The 25084-nt window shown below is 62.4% G+C and overlaps 3 protein-coding genes across 12 annotated transcripts; all 3 read left to right on the forward strand.

The window, feature by feature from the left end:
- The first annotated feature begins 272 nt into the window (after positions 1-272).
- HINFP (histone H4 transcription factor) lies at positions 273-5383 on the forward strand. The gene is made up of 9 exons (XM_009670230.2): positions 273-624; positions 863-1089; positions 1279-1390; positions 1912-2064; positions 2408-2485; positions 2580-2700; positions 2815-2953; positions 3249-3373; positions 4092-5383. Exons 1-9 carry the CDS (start codon positions 462-464, stop codon positions 4606-4608), a joined length of 1635 nt encoding a protein of 544 aa, XP_009668525.1. The 5' UTR covers positions 273-461; the 3' UTR covers positions 4609-5383.
- Positions 5384-5615: 232 nt separating this feature from the next.
- LOC138061934 (sushi, von Willebrand factor type A, EGF and pentraxin domain-containing protein 1-like) lies at positions 5616-10529 on the forward strand. Of its 3 annotated transcripts, XM_068917005.1 has the most exons (4): positions 5616-7302; positions 7636-7803; positions 8012-8215; positions 8390-10529. In XM_068917005.1, the coding sequence occupies exons 1-4, from the start codon at positions 6945-6947 to the stop codon at positions 8407-8409; spliced, it is 750 nt and encodes a 249-aa protein (XP_068773106.1). In that variant the 5' UTR covers positions 5616-6944; the 3' UTR covers positions 8410-10529. The 3 variants fall into 3 exon arrangements, with proteins under 3 accessions (XP_068773106.1, XP_068773105.1, XP_068773104.1); XM_068917004.1 differs by having other exon boundaries at positions 8012-10529; XM_068917003.1 differs by having other exon boundaries at positions 7636-10529.
- A 207-nt stretch (positions 10530-10736) lies between these two features.
- Positions 10737-24561, forward strand: ABCG4 (ATP binding cassette subfamily G member 4). 8 transcript variants are annotated; one of them, XM_068916979.1, is made up of 16 exons: positions 10737-10941; positions 11166-11388; positions 12794-13026; positions 15467-15584; positions 15669-15801; positions 16008-16058; positions 16249-16394; positions 16586-16709; positions 16946-17060; positions 17357-17496; positions 17823-17921; positions 18127-18295; positions 18931-19031; positions 19224-19382; positions 19592-19710; positions 19840-24561. In XM_068916979.1, the coding sequence occupies exons 3-16, from the start codon at positions 12798-12800 to the stop codon at positions 20063-20065; spliced, it is 1929 nt and encodes a 642-aa protein (XP_068773080.1). In that variant the 5' UTR covers positions 10737-10941; positions 11166-11388; positions 12794-12797; the 3' UTR covers positions 20066-24561. The 8 variants fall into 8 exon arrangements, with proteins under 8 accessions (XP_068773080.1, XP_068773081.1, XP_009668526.2 ...); XM_068916980.1 differs by having other exon boundaries at positions 11223-11388; XM_009670231.2 differs by having other exon boundaries at positions 10739-11388; positions 12789-13026.
- The last annotated feature ends 523 nt before the right edge of the window (positions 24562-25084 follow it).

Genomic DNA, 25084 nt, shown 5'->3' on the forward strand with positions numbered 1-25084 from the left:
CCGCCTCCTGCCTGGCGATTGGCTGGCGGCCGGGCGGAGGCGGCTGCTATTGGTCGGGCGGGCGCGGTCCGTTGGGATCCGGCGCCCCCAGGTGGGGGGGGAAAGAGCTCGGCGGGGGCCGGTCGACAAGTGCGGGCGGTTTTCCCGCCCCGGCGCGGGCCGCGGCGGCGTCTCCCGGCTGCGGGGCCACCGGATCCCCCCCCCCCCTCCCCCGCCCCGGGGCTGCGATCCCTCGCTCCGGGCCCGGATCCCCCCCCGGAGGGCCGCCCCAGGGAAGGGTGAGGGGCCGGCTGGGCCAGCACTGCCCGCTGTCGTGGGCTCGGCCCCGGCTCCAGCCGCCACCGTGAGCCCTCGCAGGGACTGCCCTGCTGTCACCGAGGCCTGCCCGGCAGCGTCCCAGGGGCGCCCTGGCCGGTTTGGGGTGAGCGGGGCAGCGCGGGAGACGTTCCTGCCCTGCCGCCATGCCTCCTGGAAAGGGTGGCAGGAAGGAAGCCTTGGTGCTGCAGTGCGAGTGGGAGGTTTGTTCCTACGTGGCCTCGAGGATGGAGGAGTTCTGTGAGCATGTGGCCCAGCACTTGCAGCAGCACCTTCCCAGGGAAAACCGGGACAAGGTGGACCCTCTCGGTAAGAAGTTACCGTCTTTGTTGTTTGTAGTGGGTCATAAGTCCTCTTCCTTCTCTGAGTTTCTTCACTGTGGGAAAAATGTCCTTTTCCTTAAGGAGAGTGGCTCTGCCGGTTGCGCAACTGGAATCTTATGGGGAAAAAAAAAAAAAAAAGAATTTCTCAGCCTACAGGGATCTGAGCTTTATTTGGGAGAGTTTCCCAAAATTTTATACGCTGGTGTCTCCTGTTTGTGTTGCAGAGGAATACGCATGTCTGTGGCAGGAATGTGGTTTCTGTTCGCCAGAAAGCTCAGCTGACCTCATCCACCACGTCTATTTCCACTGCTACCACACCAAGCTGAAGCAGTGGGGGCTCCGGGCTCTGCAGAGCCAGTCAGACGTGAGCTACTGCCAGCTGGATTTCCAGAGCCGCAATATCATCCCTGAGATCCAGGATAACTTCCTATGTCTGTGGGAGTACTGTGAGGTCAGAGCAGGGGAGCCAGTTCTACTTTCCTAAGTGTTGTCTGTGACTTGGCAGTGAAGGGGAAGAGAGCTGCGCTTTCCTGCATGCCTGCATGTTTGCTGTGTTTGTGCCTGGGGGGAAGTGTCTGTTGTGCTCTGGCTGAGGCAGGCTCGCGCTGATCTCTTCACCCTGTTCCCTCTGTCCCCGCAGAGGTCGTTCGATAATCCTGAGTGGTTCTATCGGCATGTGGAGGATCACAGTTTCTGTTCTGAGTACAAAGCAGCAGGGAAGGAGAACCGTGTGGTCCTTTGTGGCTGGAAAGGTCAGTGGGAGCATGCAAGGCCTTTCCGGAGAGCTCTGCGTGGGGCTGGATTGTGAGGGCTGTACAGGAAAGCTCTGCTCTCTTTGGTAGGCTCTCAGAGAGCCCCTCTTACTTCAGGAGCATGTGTGTAGTGCTGACAGTGAAATGCTCCTGTACAGTTTCTTTCAGGGGATCCAATGGTCTATTTCATATTAAACTTCTAATTTATAGTTAATTAGTACGTAGGAGAAGAGGCTCTGGTTTACTTGTTAGAATAATTGCTCTCTTCTGAGTTTGTGCAGTTGTCATAGCCGCTTGTGGGGTGAGGGGACCCGTGCTGGGTGTAGACTAGTGTCCTGATCATTCTGTATCTGTGCTGCATGGGCTCTTTTGGAGCAGAGCTGGTCCTGGCACAGGCAAGCAAGCTACCTGCTGTTCAGTCAGGTTGTGGAGCCTGAGACTCCTCTGTGGCCTGTCATAGGATGGAACAGACTCGGTAACTTTGTGAAGGATCCTAACGGTGTTCTGTTGTTTGTGTTCAGACTGTGATTGCACCTTCAAAGGGCGCTGCAAGCTGCGGGAGCACCTGCGCAGCCACACGCAGGAGAAGGTGGTGGCCTGTCCTACCTGCGGGGGGATGTTTGCCAACAACACCAAGTTCTTTGACCACATCCGTCGGCAGACCGCACTGGACCGTAAGCTCCTGCAGGCCCAGGGAGGAGTGGGTTGTAAGCAGGCGTGCTGGATTCCCTTGTGCTGTGTTGGAGAAGTGTGTTGCGTTTGCGACGGTTGCTCCCCGGTTCCTGCTACATTGGCAGCACAGGGCAAGCTGCAAGGGTGGAAGACAGATTGATCCTTAAAAGTGGTTTTATGTTTTGGCTTTGTGGTTAGTGTCTGCTGACTCTGGTTGCAGAGAAAGGTTCAGCAGAGCTGGGAACCTTTCTCATTTGTTACTGTTTGTGTTGTTTTCTCTGCTTTGATTTCTCTTTTTAACCACCCCTTTCCCTTCCCCCTTCTCCCTTGACCTTGATGTTGCAGAGCAGAGGTTTCAGTGTTCTCACTGCTCCAAGAGGTTTGCCACAGAGAGGCTGCTCCGTGACCACATGAGAAACCACGGTGAGTAAAGGCCCCTTCTCCCAACTGAGGCTCTGAGGAGTGTGTTCTCTCCTCTGCTCCGTGGTGATGTTTCCCACTCGTTTCTTTCGAGCAGTGAACCATTACAAGTGCCCCCTGTGTGACATGACCTGCCCGCTGCCCTCCTCCCTGCGCAATCATATTCGTTTCCGGCACAGTGAGGAGCGGCCGTTCAAGTGTGACTACTGTGACTACAGGTGAGGACCAGGGCTTCCTGTGTTTCTGGCTAGTGGCAGAGAAGTGCCCAGAGGCCTGTTTGTATATGCGCAGCACGCGCTGATCACCTTTGTTCCTTTACTGTTTCCTTGTAGCTGCAAGAATCTCATTGACTTGAGGAAACATCTGGACACACACAGCAAAGAGCCAGCCTATCGCTGCGAGTTTGAGGCTTGCAGCTTCACCGCACGCTCCCTCTGCTCCATCAAACTGCACTACCGGAAAGTCCATGAGGTAGGAAGGGAAGGAGGGGCTGTTCTGCTGTGCACTGACTCCCAGTAAAGCTGAGAAGCACTAACCATGACGTGCTGTACAGAAGCATAAGGAAAAAAGCTAAAGCCCTGTGAAGTGCCACAGGCTGACCAGGGCTGCAGGAGTGTGAGGTCAGGTTGCCTTTCTCTCTTCCTGCTGCAGTGATATGTTATGTTAGTCTTCACAGAGAACCTGATTCCTCCCTCAGTGTGTGCAGGCAGGTACCAGGCCCTCTGCATAGGCTTGTGGGGTTCTCACAATCCTCTCTGCGCTCCAGGGTGACTCAGAGCCCCGGTACAAGTGCCACGTCTGTGACAAGTGCTTCACACGTGGGAACAACCTCACTGTGCACCTCAGGAAGAAACACCAGTTCAAATGGCCCTCGGGGCATCCTCGCTTCAGGTACTGCCCTCCCTCAGCTCCTCCCTACCTCTGCTCTGGTGCAGGCAGCTAGAGCTGCCTTCTGCATCTTGCTGAAGCCAGCAGAGGTCTGGCAGTGATTGGGCTCTGATGTTTGTTTGCCTGTAATGTACTCGAGACCTGCTTCCCAGGGCTGGGAAGGAAGCCCTGGGCAGCAAGTGCTCAGTGGGATCAGACACTGGTGGAGCAGTGCTGGGTGGGAGCTCCAGCAGCGGGTCAGAGATTAGGGGTGTGGGCAGTGGTGCCGTTGCGGCTATATCCCTGAACTTGGCAGGGGCCAATTCTAGGTGTCCACCCTGGAGAGTTGCCCCAATTCAACTTCTTTCTTCTTGACAGCTGCCCCTCTGCTATGCCCTCTACAGGACTCTCTGATCTCCTCAAAGGGTTTCTCGAGCCTAAGGCTGGGAAGGAAAGAGGATGGATTTTGAATGTTCCCAGGGAAACAGGGTGGGGGAAGGAGATGGGCTTTGGAGATGATAGAGAGCAGGCAGAAAGCTCAGAAGCTGCCACATGAATGCACTTACTAGGAGGAGAGGCTCTAGGGTTTTTATCCTCCTTTGCCAGCATCATCCGTATAGTAGTGGGTGTTGGAGCCTAGAATATAGTACCCCTTCCTTGGGTGCTCTTTCAGGCTGCTGCTGTGCTCTTGGGAAGGGACTGCAGTGTAACCTGCTCCATCACCCCGCCTGTCTTTGCTCAGGTACAAAGAACATGAGGATGGCTACATGAGGCTGCAGCTGGTGCGCTATGAGAGCGTGGAGCTGACAGAGCAGCTACTGAAGGACCGTGAGAAGCAGGGAGAGGCCCTCGATGGCTCGGCTGAGTGTGTGGTGCTGTCTGAGGGTGAGGGCAACCTGCAGGCCATTGTTCTGGAGGCCCCAGCAGGGGCTCCCTCAGTGGAGAACAGTGACACTGAGCTGCAAGTGGCCCAGCTGCACCCTGCAGCCTACTCTAGTGGCAACCCTGAGACAGCAGGGCCGAGTGCCTTCGTCGGAGCAGCGCTGTCCTTGGAGCAAGAACCCAGCACCCCAACCAACCCCATCATCCGTGTGATGAACTGGACCAACGAGCTTGGGGAGAGTGAGACTGTTTATTGTGTCATAGCTGGTGAGGAGGAGCGGGCCGCGGTGCCTAGTGGGCTGGCTATGGAGCTGGAGGAGAATGTCATGGACCGTCTGCAGAAGACAGCTGAGGAGCTGGGCATCCAGATTGTGTGAGGTGCTCATCTGCCTCCCTGCGTATGGAAAACACAGGCCTCTGTGGGATGTGCTGGTGTGATCTGGTTGTGATGTGCTGGGGAAGAGGGCTGACCGGGTCTCTTCCCACGTGCAGCTGGCTAGCTTCCTTCTCTGTTGCTCCAGCCTCACTGGCTGCCAGTTCTGGTCTGTGTGGGGAGGTGGAAGGGGCTGGTCTCAGCTGCCAGACAAGAGATTTGAGCTGAAAGAGCTGTCTCCCTCTTTTAGGGATTAGGGGCAAGCCTCTCCCACCCTTCCACAAGGTTCAGTCTTTGCCTGGCCCAGGCCTTTTCTGCCTGGTTGCTCACTGGTGATGTGGTCCCTGCTGCTGTGTAGCCACGCTGTCAGGTCTTCCTGAGCCTGGTCTTCAGTCAGGACCTCCCCGAGCAGGGAGCTGTGCTGAGCAGACGCGGCAGGTGAGACCTGTGGCCCTCAGGCCTGTTCTCCCCCATACCTTGTTCCCCAAGGGGTGGCTTGCTCCACTTCTGCCTCTGTCAGCATTTCCCTTCAGGATGTCTCCTAACTCACTCAGCCAGTGCTGTTAACAGCATTTGCACTGCTGATCCCCATATACTGCATTGATCTTGTGAGAGGAGAGGGTTGGAGGTGCTACAGGCTACTGCTTCCCTGCAGCACTGGGGGTTTGGGGGCTTCCCAATGCTTTTGTTCTTCCCTGAGTTTCCTCCCCACATTGGGGTTTGGGCTCCTGACCAGGCAAAGTGTACTTGGGAGTGACTAATAAAAAGCCAGAATGCCAGGCCAAGTGGTGTGTGGTGTCTCCCTCAGCCCCATCCCGGCCAGCCAGGGTGAGTTGTGGTGTGACCAAGAGATCAAGCAGCCCAGGGCCTGCAGTGTGAGAGCCAGGCATGATGGTGCTGCCGGGAGCACTTAGTGGTGCTGCACGTTGCCATATGGTGCAGCTGACCGCTACCTTGGAGAGCGTGTTGTCCCATGTCCCCAGGGGTGGCACTGGAAGGCCAGGTTTGGCTCAGGTACTCCTGCTCCCTGGGGTGCATTTGATTTTGCTGCCTCCTGCAGCAAATCTCTGAATCTGCTGCAGTAGCCTGGGCTTGTGGGGTGAGGCAGCTTGCCCTTCAGGAAGTGGTTTGGAGAAGGACAGCATGAAGTTGATCTCCCCGGAGCAAGAAGGGCAACTATGGCCTTTGCTGCCCTCTGTGTGGAGGTGGTGTGACCAGATGGAGGTAGACAGGCAATTTCAGTGCCCTGACTGCTCTCTTGGGCCTGACACTGACTTTCTTCCTCTCTTCCTTTCTCAAACAGTTCAGTAAAAGCTGCTGGAACTCCAGGTTAGTGGGGAAAATCACGTTATGCTAAACCCCTGGCCATCTGCTCACTTTCTAATTACAAACACTGTGGGTGTGACTTGTGGCTGAGCCCTTGGGGTGGGGGGCACAAGAGCAGCCCCTTGGGCCTGTGCCACAGGCAAGGGGCAGCAAGCTCTGCAGTTGTTGAACATGGGCTGGGGGAAGAGCAGGGATGAAGCAGGGGGGAGAGCTCCAGGCTGTGTGGAAGAGTTTCCTGGGCTGGATCTGGGCAGGGAGGGCGGTGCGCACCCCACACGGCTCTCGCAGGGGCACGCAGCCAAGGAGCCTCCCTTGGGCTAGTGAAAAACAGCGGGGGCAGTGGGCCAGGCATCTTGTGCTTGGGAGGGGAGGGGGGAGGGAAGGGCAGCTGGCTGCCCTGGCAGGCCCCGTGGCACGTGCTGCAGGAGGATGCTGCTAGCTCTGGAGAGAGCCTTCCTGGGCTGCCAGCACAGGATGTGGCCCACCTTGCCCAGCCTTCTGCACTCCTGTTAGATGCTTCCTCGGTGGTGCTTGGCACAGCTGGGCTGAGGATGCCCTCGAGAGAAGGGACTCTAGCCAGACACGCATTGGTAGCACTCCCATCCTGGCTCCCTTTCCAGTGCACGGGCCGTGGGGCTCTGCTGCCAAGCCATGGCAGTGCCCACTCTGTCCCTGAAGTGCCTCGGGCTGTGATGCTCCTGCGCTACCGGAGTGCTAGACCCTGGGAGCGGGGTAGAGGCTGCGGTGCCTAACAGGACTTGTCCCTTTAAACACTGGGTCTGAGGAGGGTAATCTTCCAGGGATTATCTGCTGGGGAGAGGATTGGGATTAAGGGGAGCGTCTCCTCCCTTCCCCCAGTGCTCTACAGCATCTCCCCTCCTGAGTGCATGGGAACAAAGTTGGCTTTCTCTGGGGCAGGCCGAATAGTGCTCCGGGGGCTTGCGGAGATGGGCAAGCCGAGGGGCTGCGTCCTCTGATGAGCTGCAGGGCAGGGAGGAGGGCAGTGTGCGCGCCATGGGGCCGAGCCTCCTCTTCCTTGCCTTGCTGGCTGCGCTGGTCTCCTGCGAGGAGCCCGAAGGTAATGGGGTGCGGGGGGCTCATAGGGGCTGGGCTCCTGCTACCTATCTGCAGGTTTCTGGGGGGCTGGTGGAGAGGGTGGTGCTCAGCCCCTGTTCTCCTGGGGCTGGGGGAGCAGAGCCGGCCCAGCCCTTCTCTGCCTTGCTCCCTGCGGTGCCAGGAGTCCTGGATACCTACTGGTCTGGCACAGCACCCATCTGCCTGGGGGGCTGCAAGGGGAAGCACAAGGAGCTGAAGAGGAGCCAGTGTGGGAACGGCAGCTGCTGCTGGCTGGGCTACAAATCCTTCTGCCGAGGTAGGGCTGGGGGGGGGGGGGGGGGGGGGCAGGAGGGGGCCGGCGATGGCTATGGGGGTTGGCACAGCCCGCCTGGGCAGGGCAAGGCAGGTTTTGTGCCACGCGCATGTGTGGAGCCTGTCCGGGCCACGAGGGGACACCGGCAACGGCCAGGGGCATCCACAGTGCCTGCCCAGCACCCTGGCCCTCGCTCAGGACCCGCAGGGTTGCCCAGGCATCCTCAGTGTGCCAGGGAGCGGTGCTGGAGGAGCGTCCCCGCAGGGTGTCGTGCTGCTGAGTTGGCCACGGGGGATTGCAGCCCTGTGCTGTCCACGGCAACTTCCCTCTCCCCAGTGAACTGCGGGCGGCCCGAAGCGGACTTCAACTCCGTGGTGTACGGCAACGACTGGTGGGTCGGCTCAGTGGTGCGCTACAGCTGCCGGCCCGGCTTCCTGCTCCTGGGGGACCCTGCCAGCGCCTGCCAGTCCGACGGCCGCTGGACCCCGAAGCCCACCTGCCTCCGTGAGTACCGCCAGCTGTGCGCGGAGCCCGAGGGGCACCGTGCCCGGGGAGGCGCTGGTAGCCCCTCTGGGCAGGTGGGAGGTTTGCAGGCACGTCTGCAGCGCCTTCGCCTGCAGCGCACCGCGGGGACCCTATGGGTGGGCAGGAGGGCTGCAGGGGGGTGGCCACGGGCAGCTCTCCGCGATGGCCTCCAGCCCTGCTTCTGCAGGGATCTGCCTGCGAGGCCGGATCGAGATCAACGAGCGGGACATTACCGGGAGGTGCTCCTCGTCCTGCAGCACCCAGGCTCACCTGGGAGCCTTCCTCAACCGCGGCTGTGTCAAGATCTCAGACTGTGTCACCAAGCAGTCGGGCTGGACCCGCTGGTTCCAGCGCTGCGACGTCTGCGAGTGCGACTGCCACGTGCCGTGCGGTGAGTCCCCGCGCTGGCCGCCCTGTGCTGCGGGCCGAAAGGTGCCAGCTCGCAGCTGTCCGCCCCTGGTAAAGGTCTGTCCCCCTGCCCTCGGGGTAGGGGGGGATCACCAGCCCTGAGGCAGCTGGGGGCTGCTGGACGGCTCAAAACCTGCTGCTCCTTCCTTCCTTGCAGCTTCCTCGGGGCAGAGCTGAGCAGGCTGGGGCTGCGGGGTCTGGCCCTGCTCTGAGAGGGACCTCTGCCTCGGATGGGTGCTGCCTTCCCGTAGCCCGGCTCCATCACTGGGCTCCTTCCCAAGCTCCGTCTGCCGTGAGGCTGTCAGCGGGGAGGAGAGGAGAGAGCCGCCAGGACTCACCCCTCTCGCGGGGCTGCCTTCCCGCCTGGCCCCCTCGCACGGACCCTCCAGCACCAGGGGATGCTCGGCGAGCGGCGGGAGCTGCGCTTGCCTCCCGCAGCTGGGCCAGGCACCTCGGCATCTCCGCTCCCCCAGCTGCGTCCTCGAGCATGCTCGGCCCCCGTTTCCAGGGGAGGGAGCGTGTCTGTCTGTGCCCCGTGTTGCAGGATTGTTTATCATGTCTGTGCTGTGGGTGGTGACTTCTCCCGGCCGCGTATCGCTGCACCTGCAGCCAGGCCTTTGGATGAGGGAGCAGCTCTGCCCTCCTCTGCAGCCAGGGCGGCGGAGCCGGGGCGTGCGGGCTGTGCCAGGAGCTGCCCTACGCATGGTCGGCCATGCGCTCCTTCCTGCCGCCCTGGCAGGGCAGAACGGGCCACCCGGCCGGGGTAAGAGCCTGTCTGCACCAAACAGTGCTGCAGAATAAAGTGTCACAGCAAGACTTGCTGCCCCACAGCCTTCCTGGGTGCACCGGGGGCCGCACCAGCAGCTGCAGGCACTGCCCCAGCCCCCTGCTGCACCATCTCTCTTCCCAGGAGCTGGTCTCCTTCCAGGCTCCCTTCCTTGAACTGCCTGCGCTTCCCTTCCCTCTGGCCCCTTTGCTCCTCACCGCGGTCATGCTCGGTGGCTGGCTCAGGCGCTGGCTGACTCTGGCACCCGGCTCCAGCCAGGGCTAGTCTTGCGTTCCCAGGGCATCCCCCCGGCTTACAGCATTTTTATTCCCCCGGAGGAGGAGGAGGGCAGGAGCACATGCAATGGGGTGGCCAGCAGAAGTGGGGGCCAGGCTGCACCATGCGTAACTATAAATATGCTTATAGGAAACCATTCAGGCTTGCTGGCTCTATGGAGAGATTCCCAGCGCCCTGGCACAGGTGGCAGAGTGGAGATAGGTCCCCTCTGCCACTGGTATCGTCCTTAACACCCGAGACACTGAGCTGCTGTGGGGACACAGCTACAGCCAAGGCCATGGTGGAGGGGCCCTAGCTGGGGATCAAGTGGATGTCAAATGCGCCCGGGCCCCTGGCTGCCAGGCCTTCCTCGGGCCTGGACCTCCATCTCTGCTGGTTTTCCACCTTGAAGTGACTCCACAGCAAGTTGCTGCAGTTGAGCCGGGTGCTGTACAGCCAGTGGAGGGGATGGCTCAGTCACATGTGAGCATCAAGGGGGATCACTCCCAGGTCCTGTTTGCGCCCTGGCTGCAGGGAAGCAGGGCTATTTTGCACTGCTCAGAGGGTGCTTGGGCTGACACAGGCTAACAGTGAGCAGCTGGGGATAGGAGTCAGCATGGTGAAAGCAGGGTGAGCTGGACGGGTCCTGTCCTTTTGCTCCGTGAGGAAATGGCTCAAGATCTCCATGCAGAGCCTGAGATGGCTGACGCCCCACCACCATCTCCTCGTGCCCCCCCCAGCACCTGGCCTGCAGGCTGCCCTGCCCCACAGCCTCTCCTCCACGGCCGCGTGGATCCTGCTCCTCCATGGGGCCGGATCGCTGCCCCGCAGCTCTGTCCCAGTCCCAGCCCCAGCCGGGCTGCGGCAGGGGAAGGCTTTTCTCAGCTCAGCAGATGGCTTTCTAATTAATACCCTCGTTAGTGCCACTCATTTCCATATGTCTTTCATGTTTAAGCGCTGCGGTGGGTGAGAGGTGTGAGTAACAGCGAGGAGAGAGCCAGGCGAGGTGCCGGGAGCGCCGCGGGCTGGCAGGTCCCTGGTGATGAGCCGTGGGGGGCAGCGCATCAGGAGTCAGGCACTAGGGCACTGTCCCCTTTGGTGCCAGCTGTGTCCCCATCAGCCCTGTCCCCGGTGCTGCCCGGGCACGGCTTTGCCGTGTGGCCCCATCCCAGGAGCCCGTTTGCACCCAGCCCGTACCCCCAGCGGGGTGGCTGTGCAGTAGCGCTTTGGGGTGCCCTGCGTGGCCAGTGGCCCCGGTGCATGGGGCTGGGGCAGCCCCCCCAGTGGGAGGGGGCTGGGGGAGCCTGGGGGCTGAGAGGGGCTCTCCCCCTGGGCAGGCATGGCCACGCCGGCCCCAGCTAGGCAGCGCCGGGTGGCACTGGGGGCTGCGGGGATGGATGGGTTAGAGCCAGCAAACGCCAGGCTGCCAGGCTGGGATGCGCAGGGCCCTACGGCTTGCAGGCGGAGAGGACCTCGAAGAGGAAATAAGGCCGGTCCCTTTAAGAGGCTTTTGCGCTGCCTGGCAGTACAGCCTGCCTGGAGAGCCCAGCCTGCCGGTCTGACATTCAGCAGCAGGGATAAACCTGGCAGAGAGGGGCCAGCGCATGGCCGGGGGCACCGCTGGCCAGCCAGGCCCAGGGGGCTGCTAGCCACTGCTGGGCCACGGGGTAAGAGAGAGCCCCCTCCCTGCCACCCTACCCCGTCCCATCCCATCCCATCCCAGCTCTGCAGAGGAATGGGGAGGAGACCCCAGCTGGGGATCAGCAGGGGCAGAGCCCAGCCGGGGGGCTGCCGTGGCCGTACCAGGAGCTAGGGCTGAGGACCAGCTGCCGGCGGTGCCCTGGCCAGCTCTTGGCCCAGCTGATCCATGCCTCGGTACATGCTTGGCCAGGGTGTCTAGCGCTGTCCCTGAGCATCCGACGCGGGTATCGCCTCTTTGTCTGCAAAGGAGAGGCGGAGGGCGTTGCACAGAGGCACCGCCGGACGCCTGGGTCCCTGGGACTAAAGGCAGCAGGAGGAGCAGAAAGACTTGCGGCAGGAGCAGCGGCGCGGCACAGCCGCTGCCGGAAGAGAGAGGAGCCGGAGCTGTGCCGTTGTGCCTGCATCCCAGCAAGGTGAGCACCTCCCGGCGCAGCCTGCCTCTGCCTCTCCCCAGAGAAGCCCCCTCCGGGGCTGGGTGCGGGTGGGTGACGCTGGCAGGGAGGACAGGGATGTGGCCGGGATGGGCGTCAGCCTGGGTGGGAATAGGGGCGCTGAGTGAGGCTGCAGTAGTTCAGGCTGGCGAGGATGGAGGGGGCCAGCAGGGAGCTGGGGTCAAGGAAGAACATCCTTGGCAAAGCTGCCTTCCCCACCCCTCACCTTGGGGATGGGTTAAGCCGGGGAGAGCGGCTTGTGGGATTTAGCAGTCCTTGCAATGCCCAGCTGAAGGAGTCAAGGTGAGCCCGAGGGCGCTTTGTGCCTCTTGCAGCCCCTGAGCCCCCCGTTCCTGCCGGCCCAGCCCTGGGGCTGCGCGCCACGGCTTAGCCGCTTTTGTGAGTGGGCTCCTGGGCCCTGTGGCTGCTGGGGAGGGGGAATCTGCATTCCCACTTCTTCTTCCCCAGGGCTGGGGCTGGCTTTCTTCCAGCCCTGAAAGGGATCTGTCTGCAGCGGGGAGAGGGCAGGGAAGATCTCGGCGCAGCTCCTCGCGAGGCCAGCCTCCTGTTTCAGGGGGTTGTGTGTGTGCGTTGCAGCTGCAGCAAGAAGCAGCCTGGAGCCTGCGGCTCAGCAGAATGTAGGTTAGCAAAGCATTAGGACCCCAGCCCCAGAGGCGAGGTGGGTGCTGGGCCCAGCCTGCTCAGGGACAGCTCAGGCTGCTTTTGCCAGCGCAGTAGGGACCCCCCCAGCCCCTCCTAGGCTGTGGTGCCGCAGTGAGATCCGGGGCGCAATGTGCTTCCCACCCTGCTCGGCTCAGCATCGTCCCTGGTACGGCAGAGAAGCCCTCGAGCCGAGCGGGGCCGCGGAGAGCTTGGCCGTGGTGCAGCCAGCTCTGGGGAGCACCGCAGGCAGAAAACGCTGCCCAGCAGGAGAGCGCGTGCGTGTGCATCGGTATCATGCAATGGCCCCAGTTCGTGCTTGGCCTGGTCTGCGGAGGGTAAAACGAGCCAAGGAGGGGATAGAGGAGGACTAGCACCACTGGATGTAGCTGGGCCCCCTTCCTCCTCTGTGTCCCCAGGGGGGAAGCTTGGGGCACCCGGGGGGGTCCTGGACACCAGGGGATGGTCTAATCCAGCCAGGACTGCTCTGGCCCAGGAAGCCTTGGTGAGGGAGGGCATGCGTTCGTTGTCCAAGGAACCGGCTGGAAGGGTCTGCTTGTTTGGGACCCCGTAAGGCCAGGCAGGGGTATTTGTGGCTGAGCTCTGGGGGACATCCAGGCGCAACTGGGGCGTGAGGACTCGCTGTGGGTCAGCCCCCCATCCCTGCAGTCCCTGTCCCTGAGAGAGGGGCCTCTGCGAGCCCAGCCCTGCGTCTCCCGCAGAGCAGCACGATGGCAGAGAAGGGCATGGATCCCACGTGCGTCTCCATTGCCCTGGAGGATACGGTGTGCCATGCCAGCCCCCCGGACGCCCCGCTCCTCACCACCCACCTGAAGAAGGTGGAGAACCACATCACGGAGGCCCAGAGGTTTTCCCACCTCCCCAAGCGCTCGGCCGTCAACATCGAGTTCATCGACCTGTCCTACTCCGTGCGCGAAGGCTCCTGGTGGAGGAAGAGAGGTAGGAGCTGCCGGTGGGGAGAAGGGGCTGTCATGCCTCTCGCCCACTCTGCACGCCTGGATCTCACCCAGGTGCCCAGCATCTCCCTCTGTGCTGGATCCGTCCCTCTTCTGCCCGCCTTGCTGCCCAAATGTGCAGCCCTGGCTGCTGCAGGCACAGTGCCTGCCCCAGCCCACTGCCCACGGGAGGCTTTGGTGCCCAGCACCAAAGGTGCCCAGCACCTGGTGCAGCGGGGCCCGTTCCCGGCGTGCTGCACGGGGAGGTGCTCGAGCTGCTCGCCCCGCTGTCCCGTGCGGCGCGGGGGGCTGGCCGGGCAGCGTGGCCGTCCAGCCTCGTGGCCCGTCTGAGTGCCGGGCGCTGTTTGCAGCCGTCCTCGCTGTGCGCCCGCGGGGGAGACGGGAAGCTCGCTGCCTGCTGCGGTGGCTGCGCGCCTCTGCTGCCCAGCACCGGAGGAAAGCAGATCGCGTCCCGGGGAGGCAGCTGGCCAGGGCTGTTAGCAGGGAGGCAGGGCAGATTTCGCAGTTCAGGGATAGCCAGGACGGAAGAGCTTCCCCAGTGCTGCTGTTCGGGGCGTGATGGCAGCGCGTGATGTGCCGACAGCAGGCGACCCCGAGGGGTGCCCCAGCTCAGAGCCTGGCAGGGAGGGTAGCGCGGTTTGCAGGGGATTTCCTCTCCGGCAGCTCCCCGAGCAGCCGGGGCCATGGTTCCCTTTCCTGTGCACGACTCCAACCGCGAGCTCGGAGAGCGGAGGCAGATGGCACCTGGTGGGTGGTAGTCTGCTTTACTTAGCTCTCTTAGCTAACGGGACGCCGATCAGGCAGCCCCATGGGGCAGAAGGGGAGCTGATCTGCCGAAGGTGAGGCAAGGCAGGGATGAGCGGGGCCCTGGTGCGAGGGGACGCGCCAGGCGGCACCAAGGGTGCAGGGCTGCTCGTGGGGTGCCCTGCCAGCTGGGCACTGCGTGAGGCCTCTCACCCTGCCCCATCCGGCCTCTGGAGCTGGGGAAAGTGAGGCACACAAGGATGGCAGGACCAGGCCCAAGGGGTGCCAGGAAGAGGCCTGGCTGTGCGCCTGGGACACCCAGGAAACGTAAAGCAGTGGCACAACACTGGGTGCCCCAAGGCAGAGCGTGCCTTTTTGCAGTATCCAGGAGTCCTGGGGCCTGGCTGCTTGCTGCTGAGGATGCTGCCCTGCAGGGGGGAAAGGGGCAGGGCTCAGGCAGCCGAAGCCGCGAGGAGGGTGCAGAGGAGCGGTGGGATCCCAGGTGGCCGGGGGAGGACAACCCTCTCCCTAGGGCTTGGTGCAGGTGGAGGAGCCGGTGCAGGGCTCCGGTGCTTTTGGCTCCCGGAGCCAGCCCTGCCGACGCGGGAGGTTACTGGCAGTCAATGAACGCGAGTAACCGCTCCGCAAGCTGCAGTGGCGCCGACGTGAGCGGCATGCGTGGTGCCGGCGCGCGCCGGGGGGGCCGCCGGGCCCGCTCGCTCTGCTGCTCCCCGCGCCGGGAGGCAGCACACGCGGCCCCTCGCCCACCACCGCGGGGCTGAGCCGTAGCCCGCGCTGCTTCCCCCCTTCCCAGCTCCCCCCAGCTCCTGGGGGTCTGGGCATCCAGGGACAGGGGGAGATGGACAGGCAGCGGGGCCGCCCCGTCGGGGTGACACTGCGGCCACGAAGCCGTCTGTCCCCTCTGCGGGCAGAGGATGGATGTGCTGCCCTTGCCCAACGCCAGCTGCCGCCCCAGGGCATGGGGTGGGCGTGTTTCTGGCAGGGAGGTGCCCAGACCTGGTCCGTGCACCCTGCATCCCGCAGCTGCCCTGCCGGTGCTGTGTTTTGGGGGCGCTTCCTGAGAGCTCGAGGCTGTGCCTGTTTCCCACTCCCGACACATCGTGTTCCTGCTGCCAGAAAATGCTAATCAGCTGCATTTAAAGTAGAGATAATTCTAGGTCTGATTAGCAGTGGCTGCTGCTGGGTGTCACGGCACGAATGCCAATGAAGGCACCAGCCAGGCACTCGGCAGCCTTGGGGGCTGCGGCTGCCCCACACCACCCTGCCCCTCTGCCCTGGGGACTGGGGGGGTGATGGCATGCCGCAGTACCATGGTCACAGCCTGATAGTGTCCCCTGGGAGGATTCATGCCCTGTCCCATGCCCTGCAGTCCTCACCGCGACCGAGGGCATGCGTCTTAGCGCTGGGAATCAGTGGGGCCGGTCAAGAGCGAGATGCAGGGAGCACGCAGGCTTCGGCCACCTGGAAATGGCAGCCACCGTGGCGACAGTTGTGGGGATGGGGAAGGAGGCAGCCGCAGGCAACAGGAGGGCCTGTGGTTCCCCAGGTGCTGGGTTGGCATCGCAGCCCCCACGGCGCTGCTGGTCCCTCGGTATCCAGGCGGGCATCAGGCTCGCGGGCTGCTCGGGAGCCAAACCTGCGCTGCTCTCTCCCTCCAGGATACAAGACTCTCCTGAAATGCCTGTCGGGGAAGTTCTGCCAGCGGGAGCTCATTGGGATCATGGGGCCCTCAGGCGCCGGGAAGTCAACCCTCATGAACATCCTGGCTGGCTACAGGTGAGAGCGGCCCCGTGGCCCGTGAGTCTGGGTGTGCAGGGCTGCAGGCCTCAAGCTGCATCCCCACGTGCCTCTTTCCTGCAGGGAGACTGGCATGAAGGGCCAGATCCTGGTGAATGGCCGGCCGCGGGACCTGCGCACCTTTCGCAAGATGTCCTGCTACATCATGCAGGATGACATGCTCCTGCCACATCTCACGGTGCTGGAGGCAATGATGGTGAGCAGTGTGGGAGCTGGGCAGCCTACTGGGCTCGGTGGAGGGCATCCCAGGCTGTGCCCACTGGGCTCACGCTGAGACTTGCCGTTTTCCCCCCTTCCCTGACCATCAGCCCCTAGCCCTTAGCTAGGGACGGAGCCATGGTGCAGTCATCCTCCTTGCATCCATCTGACAGGCATTTCTCCCTGCCCATCCTCTCCCCATAGGTCTCTGCTAACCTGAAGCTAAGCGAGAAGCAGGAGGTGAAGAAGGAGCTGGTAAGTCCATAGGGCCCCCTGCCCTGCAGAGGAAAGGTGGCTCCAAGCCCCTCATCTCTCCCCAGGATGGGAGCCACGGGGTGGCAAGGACCCTGGGGGGACTGGGTGATCCCCGAAGAATTCACAGTGATGGGAAGGCTGGAGGGAGGCTGTGGGGTGGGAGCTCCCAGTGAATGAGGCTTTCTCCCAGGTCAACGAGATCCTGACAGCACTGGGGCTCCTGGAGTGCTCCTACACCCGCACCATCTCGCTATCTGGGGGCCAGCGCAAGCGCCTGGCCATTGCCCTGGAGCTAGTGAACAACCCTCCGGTCATGTTCTTCGATGAGCCCACCAGGTGAGGCTGCAGGGGCTGGGGCTGCCAAGGGGTGCTCTGCTCACCAGCCCGGGAGAGGTAGGGTGCGCAGTCCAATGCTGTTTTAGGGAGGCTCCCACAAAGAGGGAGGGCATCTCTGAGATGTGTTTCTTGCCCTCTCATCTCTCCCCTTCTCTCCTCTCCGTCTCTTTCTCCTCTGCCCCATGCTGCAGCGGTCTGGACAGTGCCTCCTGCTTCCAGGTGGTTTCCCTGATGCGGTCGCTGGCTCAGGGTGGGCGCACCATCATCTGCACCATCCATCAGCCCAGTGCCAAGCTGTTCGAGATGTTTGACAAGGTTTGGGCTGGGCTGGGGAGCAGGGCTCTCTCTCTGGGCGGTGCGGGGCCCCTCTGGCCCCAAGGGCCCAGAAGAGAGTCAATGGGGAGGGATGGGTGCAGGGCATTTTACTTGGAGCAGGCGTGGCACACAGCCCTGAAGGCAAGGGTTTGGCGAGGGTGCCCCCAGCCACGCTAGGGAAGGGGTTGGGTAGGAGCAGGGCATTGCCTCTGTCATGCTCCCTCATTCTCTTGCAGCTGTACATCCTGAGCCAGGGCCAGTGCATCTTCAAAGGCGTCGTGACCAACCTCATCCCCTACCTGAAGGGCCTCGGCCTCCACTGCCCCACGTACCACAACCCCGCCGACTTCAGTGAGTGCGCCTGCCCCAGCTGGGGCTGCAGCGGGAGCAGAGGGTGGCAACATGCAAACACAAGGCCCCAGCCCTAGAGCCTGCCCAAAGCGACCCCGGGTTGGCTAGGGAGCGGGGCTCTCTGTGCTTGCACTCCACATTAGATGCTCGCTGGCCAGCGCTGCTGAGCCATGTGGACACCTTGGGGCAGGGGCTGTGCTGGGCCCTCACTTGGGGGGCCATGGCATGGTCAGGCTGAGTGAGGCGATGGTGAGAGCAGGGTCTGCACCTCTCAGGGGTCTTGTCCTCCTCTGCAGTTATTGAGGTGGCCTCAGGAGAGTATGGAGACCTCAACCCCGTCTTGTTCCGTGCCGTCCAGAATGGCATGTGCACCATGGCCGAGAAGAAGAGCAGCCCTGACAAGGCAGACTCGTCGTGCCCAGCACACTGCATGGCGGTGAGTGGGGAGGAGAGGAGCCCCCTCTGGTCTTGGGGAGTGGCAGACCCTGGGGTGCCCAGCTGGGGACATGTCAGTGTCTCCTACCCCACAGCGCAGAGGTGCCCTGGGATGCTGAGGCCCTTCAGGTGTGGGGGGAGCACGATGTTCAGCCAGGATCCGCCTGTCTCAGGCTACAGCTCTGTGCCGGCATCTGGCAGCACCCAGCCTCACCAGGTGTGCTCCTGAGGGGCACCCTGAGAGCAGGGAGCATTTGGGAGCCATCCTGGCAGGGAGCCGATGTTGTGAGCCTGATGCGCGTCCTTGACTTGCCTGTGCTCTTGCAGGATGTGGACCACATTGAGAGCCACACGTTTGCTACCAGCACCACGACCCAGTTCTGCATCCTCTTCAAGAGAACCTTTATCTGCATCCTGCGAGACACGGTGAGGGCAGGGGAGGACTGGTGGCCGAGGGAGAGGGGACACTTGGGGGATGGGAGCCAGGGTTGGGGGAGCAGGGGGCAGGCACAGAGAGAGGTTGGATGGTGGGGAGAGTAGGGCTCTCCTTGGAGGAGCGGACAAGCTGTCCTCTTCTCTCCTTGAGCCCTGCGATGCCTTGCTCTGAGCCCCATGCCCCCTCTGCCTGCAGGTGCTGACCCACCTGCGGTTCATGTCCCACATCTGCATTGGGGTGCTCATCGGGCTGCTCTACCTGCACATCGGCAATGACGCCGGCAAAGTCTTCAACAACACCGGGTTTCTCTTCTTCTCCATGCTCTTCCTCATGTTTGCCGCACTGATGCCCACCATCCTCACCTGTAAGGAGCTCCCTGCCCTGACAGCAGTTATGCTCCTGGGGCCACCAGCTCTCCCTGTGGGGCAGAGAGGGGTGGTCAAGCTCCACAGCTGAGTGTCTACCAGATAGTGATAGAGCCAGTCGAACTGGGGCAAAAGGGGGGGACATGGCAGAGGAGAGGAAAAGAATCAAATAAAAAAATGGGGGAAATTTTCAGGTTGGATTTCCTGGAGCATATTCCAGTTTTGATGGTATTGTCTTTTGTTTAACAGCTGGCTATAATATGCTTGCTGACTCACACCAGAATTGCTGGATTTTTTTTTTTTTGTTGCTGACAAAATGTCTGTAAAGTGGCACTTTTGATTGTTTCATCTCTTTTTCACTTCTCCAAAAAGCTTGACTAAACCCCCCACCCCCCCCCCCTCCTCAGCCAAGCTGACTTTTCCATGCAGAAAGTTCCCATGTTGGTCACCTTTTTCTCCCTAGCAAAGCAGTTTGCCCAGTCACTTGTGGCTAGTCACAGGCAGGAGGCCACTTTGTGCCCTGGGCAGGGGAAGCATCACATCCGCGGACACCAGGGCAGGCGGAGGCGAGGGCTGGAGCAGCAGAGCCAGGGCTGCTGCTGGCTGCTAACTCCTCCTGGCCCTCTCCCTGCAGTCCCCCAGGAGATGTCTGTATTCCTGCGAGAGCACTTGAACTACTGGTACAGCCTGAAGGCCTATTACCTGGCAAAGACCATGGCAGATGTGCCTTTCCAGGTGAGCTTTCAACTGGACTCAAGCATGGCCCTGTTGCTGACCTGCCTTCCTCAGCACGGCCAAGGGGAAGACGTCCTTGGCTGGCTTTCGTGGGGTCCCTGAGGCTCTCCGTCCCCCAGGGAGGGTCTGGAGGGAGGCGGTGAGGGTGGGCATGGGTCCAGCTGAGCTGTCCGTTTGCCCACCTCTCTCCAGGTGATCTGCCCCATCGCATACTGTAGCATCGTTTACTGGATGACGGGCCAGCCTCCCGAGGCCACGCGCTTCCTCCTCTTCTCTGCCCTGGCCACCGCCACAGCCCTGGTGGCCCAGTCCCTTGGGCTTCTCATCGGAGCGGCATCCACGTCCCTGCAGGTTGGATGAGGCCCTGGCTTTGCCAGGACCAGGAGGGCAGTTGCATGGAAGGGGAGGGTTTGCCAGGGGTCCCACAAAAAGGAGGAGCGGGAGGAAGTGTTGCCTGCAGGCCAGCGCATGAGTGCCACAAGGGGTGCGTGCAGCACCCTGCCAAAGCTCGGGTGCACCTCTGCATGGGGACGTGACTCCCAATGGCCTCTGTTCCCCAGGTGGCCACCTTTGTGGGACCTGTCACTGCCATCCCTGTGCTGCTCTTCTCGGGCTTCTTCGTCAGCTTCAAGACCATCCCCACCTACCTGCAGTGGAGCTCCTACGTCTCCTACGTCAGGTGGGACCCCGCGCTCTGGCTGGCAGCTCCCGGGAGAGGGCTAGGGAGGCAATGGGCACCCAGCCCTGACCTGCCCGGCTCAGTGCTGGGGGCAGCGCGCAGTGGCTCATGCAGTGCGCTCCCCCCTAGGTACGGCTTCGAGGGTGTCATTCTCACCATCTATGCCATGGAGCGCGAGGACCTGGAGTGCCTCCAGGACTTCTGCCCTTTCCAGAAGCCCATCAAGATCCTGCAGGAGCTGGACGTGGAGGAGGCGAAGCTTTACCTGGACTTCCTCATCCTGGGCATCTTCTTCGTCATCCTGCGGCTCCTGGCTTACCTGGTCCTCAGGTACAAAGTCAAGTCAGAGAGATAAAGGGGCCTCAGGGCCCCGAAGCCGTTCCCGGGCCTGGCCTGCCGTGAGAGACAATCTGCAGACGGACACAGCGCTCCTGGCAGGTCACGGTCCATGGCAGAGGTGTTGGCAGGTGCCAGCCAGGCCTGGCTCAGTCGAGAAGGGTTTTGAGACGTCTCGGAACTGTTTTAACCTTTCCACACACTCGTCATCGCAAACGTTTTGTACAGCCCTGGCATGTGCCACCCTCTCCCCCGGGACTGCGGAACCCCACGGAGCTTGGATCCCCTCTCGTCGCCCCTGCCCAGCACTGCCCCTCTCCAAGAAGCCCCTCAGGACACCGGGGACAGTCCCACAGAGGCGGCTGTCTGCAAAGCCGGACCGAGAGCAAGGCCGAGAGGAGCCGGCAGTGCTGGGCCGGAGGGGAGAGGTGCTCGGGAGCTGCCCAAGCCCAGGGACGAAACCACGAGGAGACACCCGCGAAGCACAGCTCTGCGACGCACAGCCGCCCGCCCGCAGGCCCCCGGACAACAGCATGCATGTCAGGGCTAGGAAGAGCCCCAGGATACCAAAGGCGGAGTTTCACAAGGCTTTTGCCGTTTCCTGTCGCTGTCGCCACAGAAATTGCTGCATTCCCTTCCTCTTTCTTTCTGCAGAAATCCCCCCTCTCTTGTTTTTTTCTCCATTTTTTTAAAAACCCCACTGCTTCCCAGTGTGGGGAGGGAAAGGGGAGCTAGCAGGCAGAGGAGGGCGAGGAGGGCTCTGCCTCAGACCGCTGCTCGTACGCTACCCTCCGAGACGGGAGCTTCGAACCTAGGGATGCAGCAGGGTCTGTGGGAAGGGAGCAGCGTTCTCAGACCTTAGGCAGCCCCAGGCTCAGTCCCCGCTGCCTTTGGCGTCTGAGCTAGGAGGCTAAAAGTGACCAACGTGGAGAGAAGTGACCAGTTCTCTCAAGTGCTGCGTGACGTGGGGAGGATGCAGGTCCCGCACCCTGGCTGTGCCGAGCTGCCCACGTCGCTGGCACCTCTGCTGCAGGAGCAGAGCTAGCCCCAAGCTCTTCAGGGCTGGCTGCATCCCCTGCACCGCCTCGCTCCTCTTCTCCCTGCACAGCAGAACAGGGAAGATGACCCTTGCTCAGCACGGGCTTTGAGCTGCCTGCGAGGAGAGGATGCCAGCCTCATCGCAGAGCAGTCTTTCCAGCATGACACGGTGCAGAAGCGGGTCCCAGCAGCACGAGAGCTGCAAAGTGGGTGAGATCCTTGAGTGGTTCGTTTGTATTGCACAACCCTGACACAGGGAAGAGCCTTGCACTTTGTGTCTCGTGTCAGGAGAAGGTCCCTTTGGCAAGTGTCTCTAGTGGCCCCTCCAAAGTCAGCTGCGCCCCTTGCTGAGGCAAGGCATTTTGGCACCTCCCTGGTTCTCCGACAGGAGCAGAGCTGAGACCAGAAGCCAGCAAGGCGTTTGCACACGCTGCAACACCTGGGGCACGGCCCGCTGCCCAGCCACATCACGCAGGCCTGCCCCCATGGGCACGATGGCATTGCCTGCCAAGGGGCTGCATGGATTCACCCACAGATCTGGGGACGCGGTGCTTTCCGGCAGTCCCCAACAGGGGAAGGCAGCCGTGCACCGCTCTGGCACGCTGGCCCCTGCTTCGAGTGCAGTCTGTGAGACGCTAGTGCCAGCTCGCTCTGAGCAGCGGGGGATTTCAGGACAAGGGCCAGGAAGAAGAGGAGCGCATTTCAGCTCTGTGTGGAGAACAACAAACTCCTTGAGATTCTTCTCCTTTACTTTTCCGGGCTCCTGTTGGGACTGCTCCACTCAGCAGGGTCCGGCAGATGGGAGATGTGTGGAGATGTGTGGCCACATTGATGCTGGACCATCAGCAAGGTCAGGTTTTCCTCTGCCTGGACTGCATTGCTATGAGGAGCTCGTATCCACGGGGCGCTCTTGCACAGAGGTCCCGAAGCGGGATGTGCCCTGATGCCCTTTCTGTGCTGAGCACAGGGGTATGCCCCAGGGGCTCTGGACTGACTTCCTGCTGTGCCTCCCCAAATTCCCCTCCGTTCCTGGACCCTCCTTTGCTGCCCGCCCTGCGTCGTGCTCTGCAATGTAACCGTGTCATCTCAAGGGCGGCTGTCTCCAGAGACGGGCACTAACTGCGGCCGCCGTGCCCTGGTGGGGCTGGGCCGAGTGGGAACAGTCTCCACGTCTGCTCCGTCACCAGGTGCACAGATGGGCAGGGGACCAGGGGGATGGCAGAGCTGCGGGCTGTCGCCCGTCTCCATCTCGCCGTCTGTGGGACAGGTGCCCACCCGCCTACCCTGCTCTGGGGCTGTGGTGAGTTGAGCTTTGCCCAGCGCAAGGTCTGCGCTGCTGGGCTGATGATTTCCTCCTGGCTGGACACCAAGTCAGCACGAGGCGCTGATGGCTCGGTCCTGCGCAGCTCCTGCCTCCTGTCCGCTCCCCGGAGTGCAGACTCTTGCGGTGGGTGGCAGCCTGCGGGTCCTGCTCCTGCCATCCCCCTCCTGCTGCTATCCACGCCCAGCGCACGCTGCCTCCAGGGACGTCCCCGTGCCATCACCACCGGAGCTACTGCTGCGCCCACAGGAACCAGGATGAGACAGACTAGCCGGGGGCAGCATGTGCAGCAGAGGGGGGTGCCAGCGAGCATTGGTGGCGGCCCCACATCCCCCCCACGCACGGGGAGGCTGCAACGCAAGCCCCCGCTTGCCAGCCTCCGCGGCTCGGGTGGAAAGCCAGGCGGGACAGCGCGGCCTGAGCTGAGCGTGGCCAGAGCGAGATTGCCCTGGCGGGGTGTGGGCTGCCAGACCCCAGCCCTCCCGCTGGGGCGCGTAACTCCACAGGCACCTGCTTGCAGCAACCTAGCAGGGACGGGGTGGCTGGCGGCACCCTGTGGATCTCCAGGACCGCCGGGCCCCCCCCGTGCCAGCCCGGTAGAGGCAGGGGAGCACCCTGGGGACCGAGCCCTGCTGACCAGGTACGCGCTCGTGCAGGCCAGGGAGCTGGTGCGAGCGTGCAGATGGAGGACGGCTGCGTCCCCGAGATGGGCAACTGGGCCAGGGCGCATGGGGTCACGGGGTGGAAGTCACCCATCCCACGTGCGGCCGTGGGCAAGCCATGCAGGAGAAGGCCTGAAGTGCCCGGGGCAAGGGGGTGAGCACTCCTGGCAGCGATGAGAGCTTGCGCTCCGGCGGGCTCGCGGGTCGCTCTGGTGCCGGGACCGGGCTCTCCGTCGGCCCTCCCCTGGCAGCAAGGACAATCCCACAGACGGAGGAACGCACAGAGAAATGCAAAGGGATGAAGCACATTTGCACTGGTGGGGTTCTCTCGAGGACCATCTGTTCAGGATGAGCTAGCCGCAGTGCTGCGGACCCCTCGGCATCCCCCTGTTTGGTGGGATGTGGCTGGGGGGGGGAGCTGGGCTGGGTCTTGTGTTGTCTTCAGCATCTTCGAGCCCAGTCCCCTATTCACGTACTGGGCTCACAAGCACGGCAAGGATGCACTTTATCAGAGCAGGGGAAGGGGGATGTTGGGCGTGTTTGGCTGCAGAGAGCCCATCAGGGAGCTCGACTGGATAATCAGGAGGAGAGCGTGATGGAGGAGAGCAGGCTTCTTCCCCCATGCTTCCTCTTCCCTCCTCTGCCCCCTCCTTTCTCGGCAATGCACTTTAATGGATGCGGATGTGGTTCAGCCTGTGGCTCCAGCTCCCGAGGAGCATCCTGCCTTTGCAGCTACCACAGGGGTTGCTGACAAACCTCACCCTATTTAAAACTGCTCTGGCCCTTCAGTGCAGCTCTGCCAGCCCTGAGAAACAGAGGTAGCAGGTACTGGCTCGATCCTCATGCGTGCTGCGAGCAGACGTGGGCACACAGGCATGCAAGCAGGGATATGGCCTCTCACCTCCGCGCATGGCCAGGCCACCTTTGTCACACGCACAAGAAGAGCAAATGCATTATTATGCCGCTGGTGCTAGGGTTTGCCGGAGGGGGCGGCTGGGCCAGCGCAGGCAGGGAATGGGGCTTCTTCCAGGGTTTCACCCCTCTCTCAAATCAGGCAATAAAACAGTGTTTTGTTCTCACTGTGTGTGGACGCCGTTTATCCCGTCCCTGCGCCGTGGGCGCTCCTGGTGCCGCGGGCAGCCTGTGGCTGTCTGGGCTCCCCGCCGCCTCACTGCAGGGCTGCGTCGTGTGGTTTTTTTCCAGCCTTCACTTCATCCATATGCGCAGAGCAGTCTGTACAGCGTGGGGGGCACGCGTGGGGCCGGGCAGGGGTGTGCCACGAGGAGGGGTGTCGTTGCCTGCTAAGCGGGCAGCGCGGCGCGTGCAGGCAAGCGCCCCTGCCGCCGCCGGCTGCCTGAAGCCCCGGCTTGCCAGCGGGCTGTGCTGTAGGAGCTGCTGAGCAGGCAGATGTGTTGCGGCTTATTTCAGCGTTTCTGAGATGCCAGCTGTACTTGTTGGGTTTCACACATCAATAAAACTTATATTTATACTGTAGTGCCTGGACGCCTCCCATCACTGAGCAGCTGGAGTGGGGGGGTGGCGTGCACACAAGGATGTACATGTGTGTGCCTGGGTGCGGGTGCCAGCCCGGGGAGGCAGCGCGAGGCCGGCGGGATGCCTGTACGCACACGTCGCCAGTGTGCGTGTACATGTGTGTGTGTGTGTATGTTGCACAGCCAAGCAGAACCAGGCAGAGCTGAGCTGCCCTCCCTGCACAGCTTCCTCGGCCCTCAGGGCTCTTTGCCCATGGGGACCGCTGTTGTCCTGCTCTCTGCGCACCCCTTGGTGCTAGGTGCTGTATGTGCCCAGCCAGGACGGTCCAGACGTGCCCTAGGCGGGCAGGACTGCCCAGTCCAGCTCCCTGCCAGGCAGCTGGGCGCCGGAGGGTTTTACTCCAGAGCGGGGCTTGTGCTCGGGGTCCCTGCTGCACAGCTGGGGACGCACAGCAGCCAGATGTGCCGGGGAGGCTGCTCCTTGCAGCGCTGCTAGCCCTGCGGGCTGGAGCTGCCCCTGTGTT

The sequence above is a fragment of the Struthio camelus genome, chromosome 22, assembly GCF_040807025.1.
Source record: "Struthio camelus isolate bStrCam1 chromosome 22, bStrCam1.hap1, whole genome shotgun sequence".
NCBI lineage: Eukaryota > Metazoa > Chordata > Aves > Struthioniformes > Struthionidae > Struthio > Struthio camelus.

Bases quoted from the DNA above. Each gene is read 5' to 3' on its own strand.
- LOC138061934 (XM_068917003.1), top strand. From the start codon at position 6,945: ATGGGGCCGAGCCTCCTCTTCCTTGCCTTGCTGGCTGCGCTGGTCTCC. The intron at 7,303-7,635 runs GTAGGGCTGGGG...CCCTCTCCCCAG, and splicing joins CTACAAATCCTTCTGCCGAG to TGAACTGCGGGCGGCCCGAA.
- ABCG4 (XM_068916979.1), top strand. From the start codon at position 12,798: ATGGCAGAGAAGGGCATGGATCCCACGTGCGTCTCCATTGCCCTGGAG. The intron at 17,497-17,822 runs GTGAGTGGGGAG...GTGCTCTTGCAG, and splicing joins GCCCAGCACACTGCATGGCG to GATGTGGACCACATTGAGAG. The intron at 19,383-19,591 runs GTTGGATGAGGC...TCTGTTCCCCAG, and splicing joins CGGCATCCACGTCCCTGCAG to GTGGCCACCTTTGTGGGACC.
- HINFP (XM_009670230.2), top strand. From the start codon at position 462: ATGCCTCCTGGAAAGGGTGGCAGGAAGGAAGCCTTGGTGCTGCAGTGC. The intron at 2,065-2,407 runs GTAAGCTCCTGC...TTGATGTTGCAG, and splicing joins TCGGCAGACCGCACTGGACC to AGCAGAGGTTTCAGTGTTCT. The intron at 3,374-4,091 runs GTACTGCCCTCC...GTCTTTGCTCAG, and splicing joins TCGGGGCATCCTCGCTTCAG to GTACAAAGAACATGAGGATG.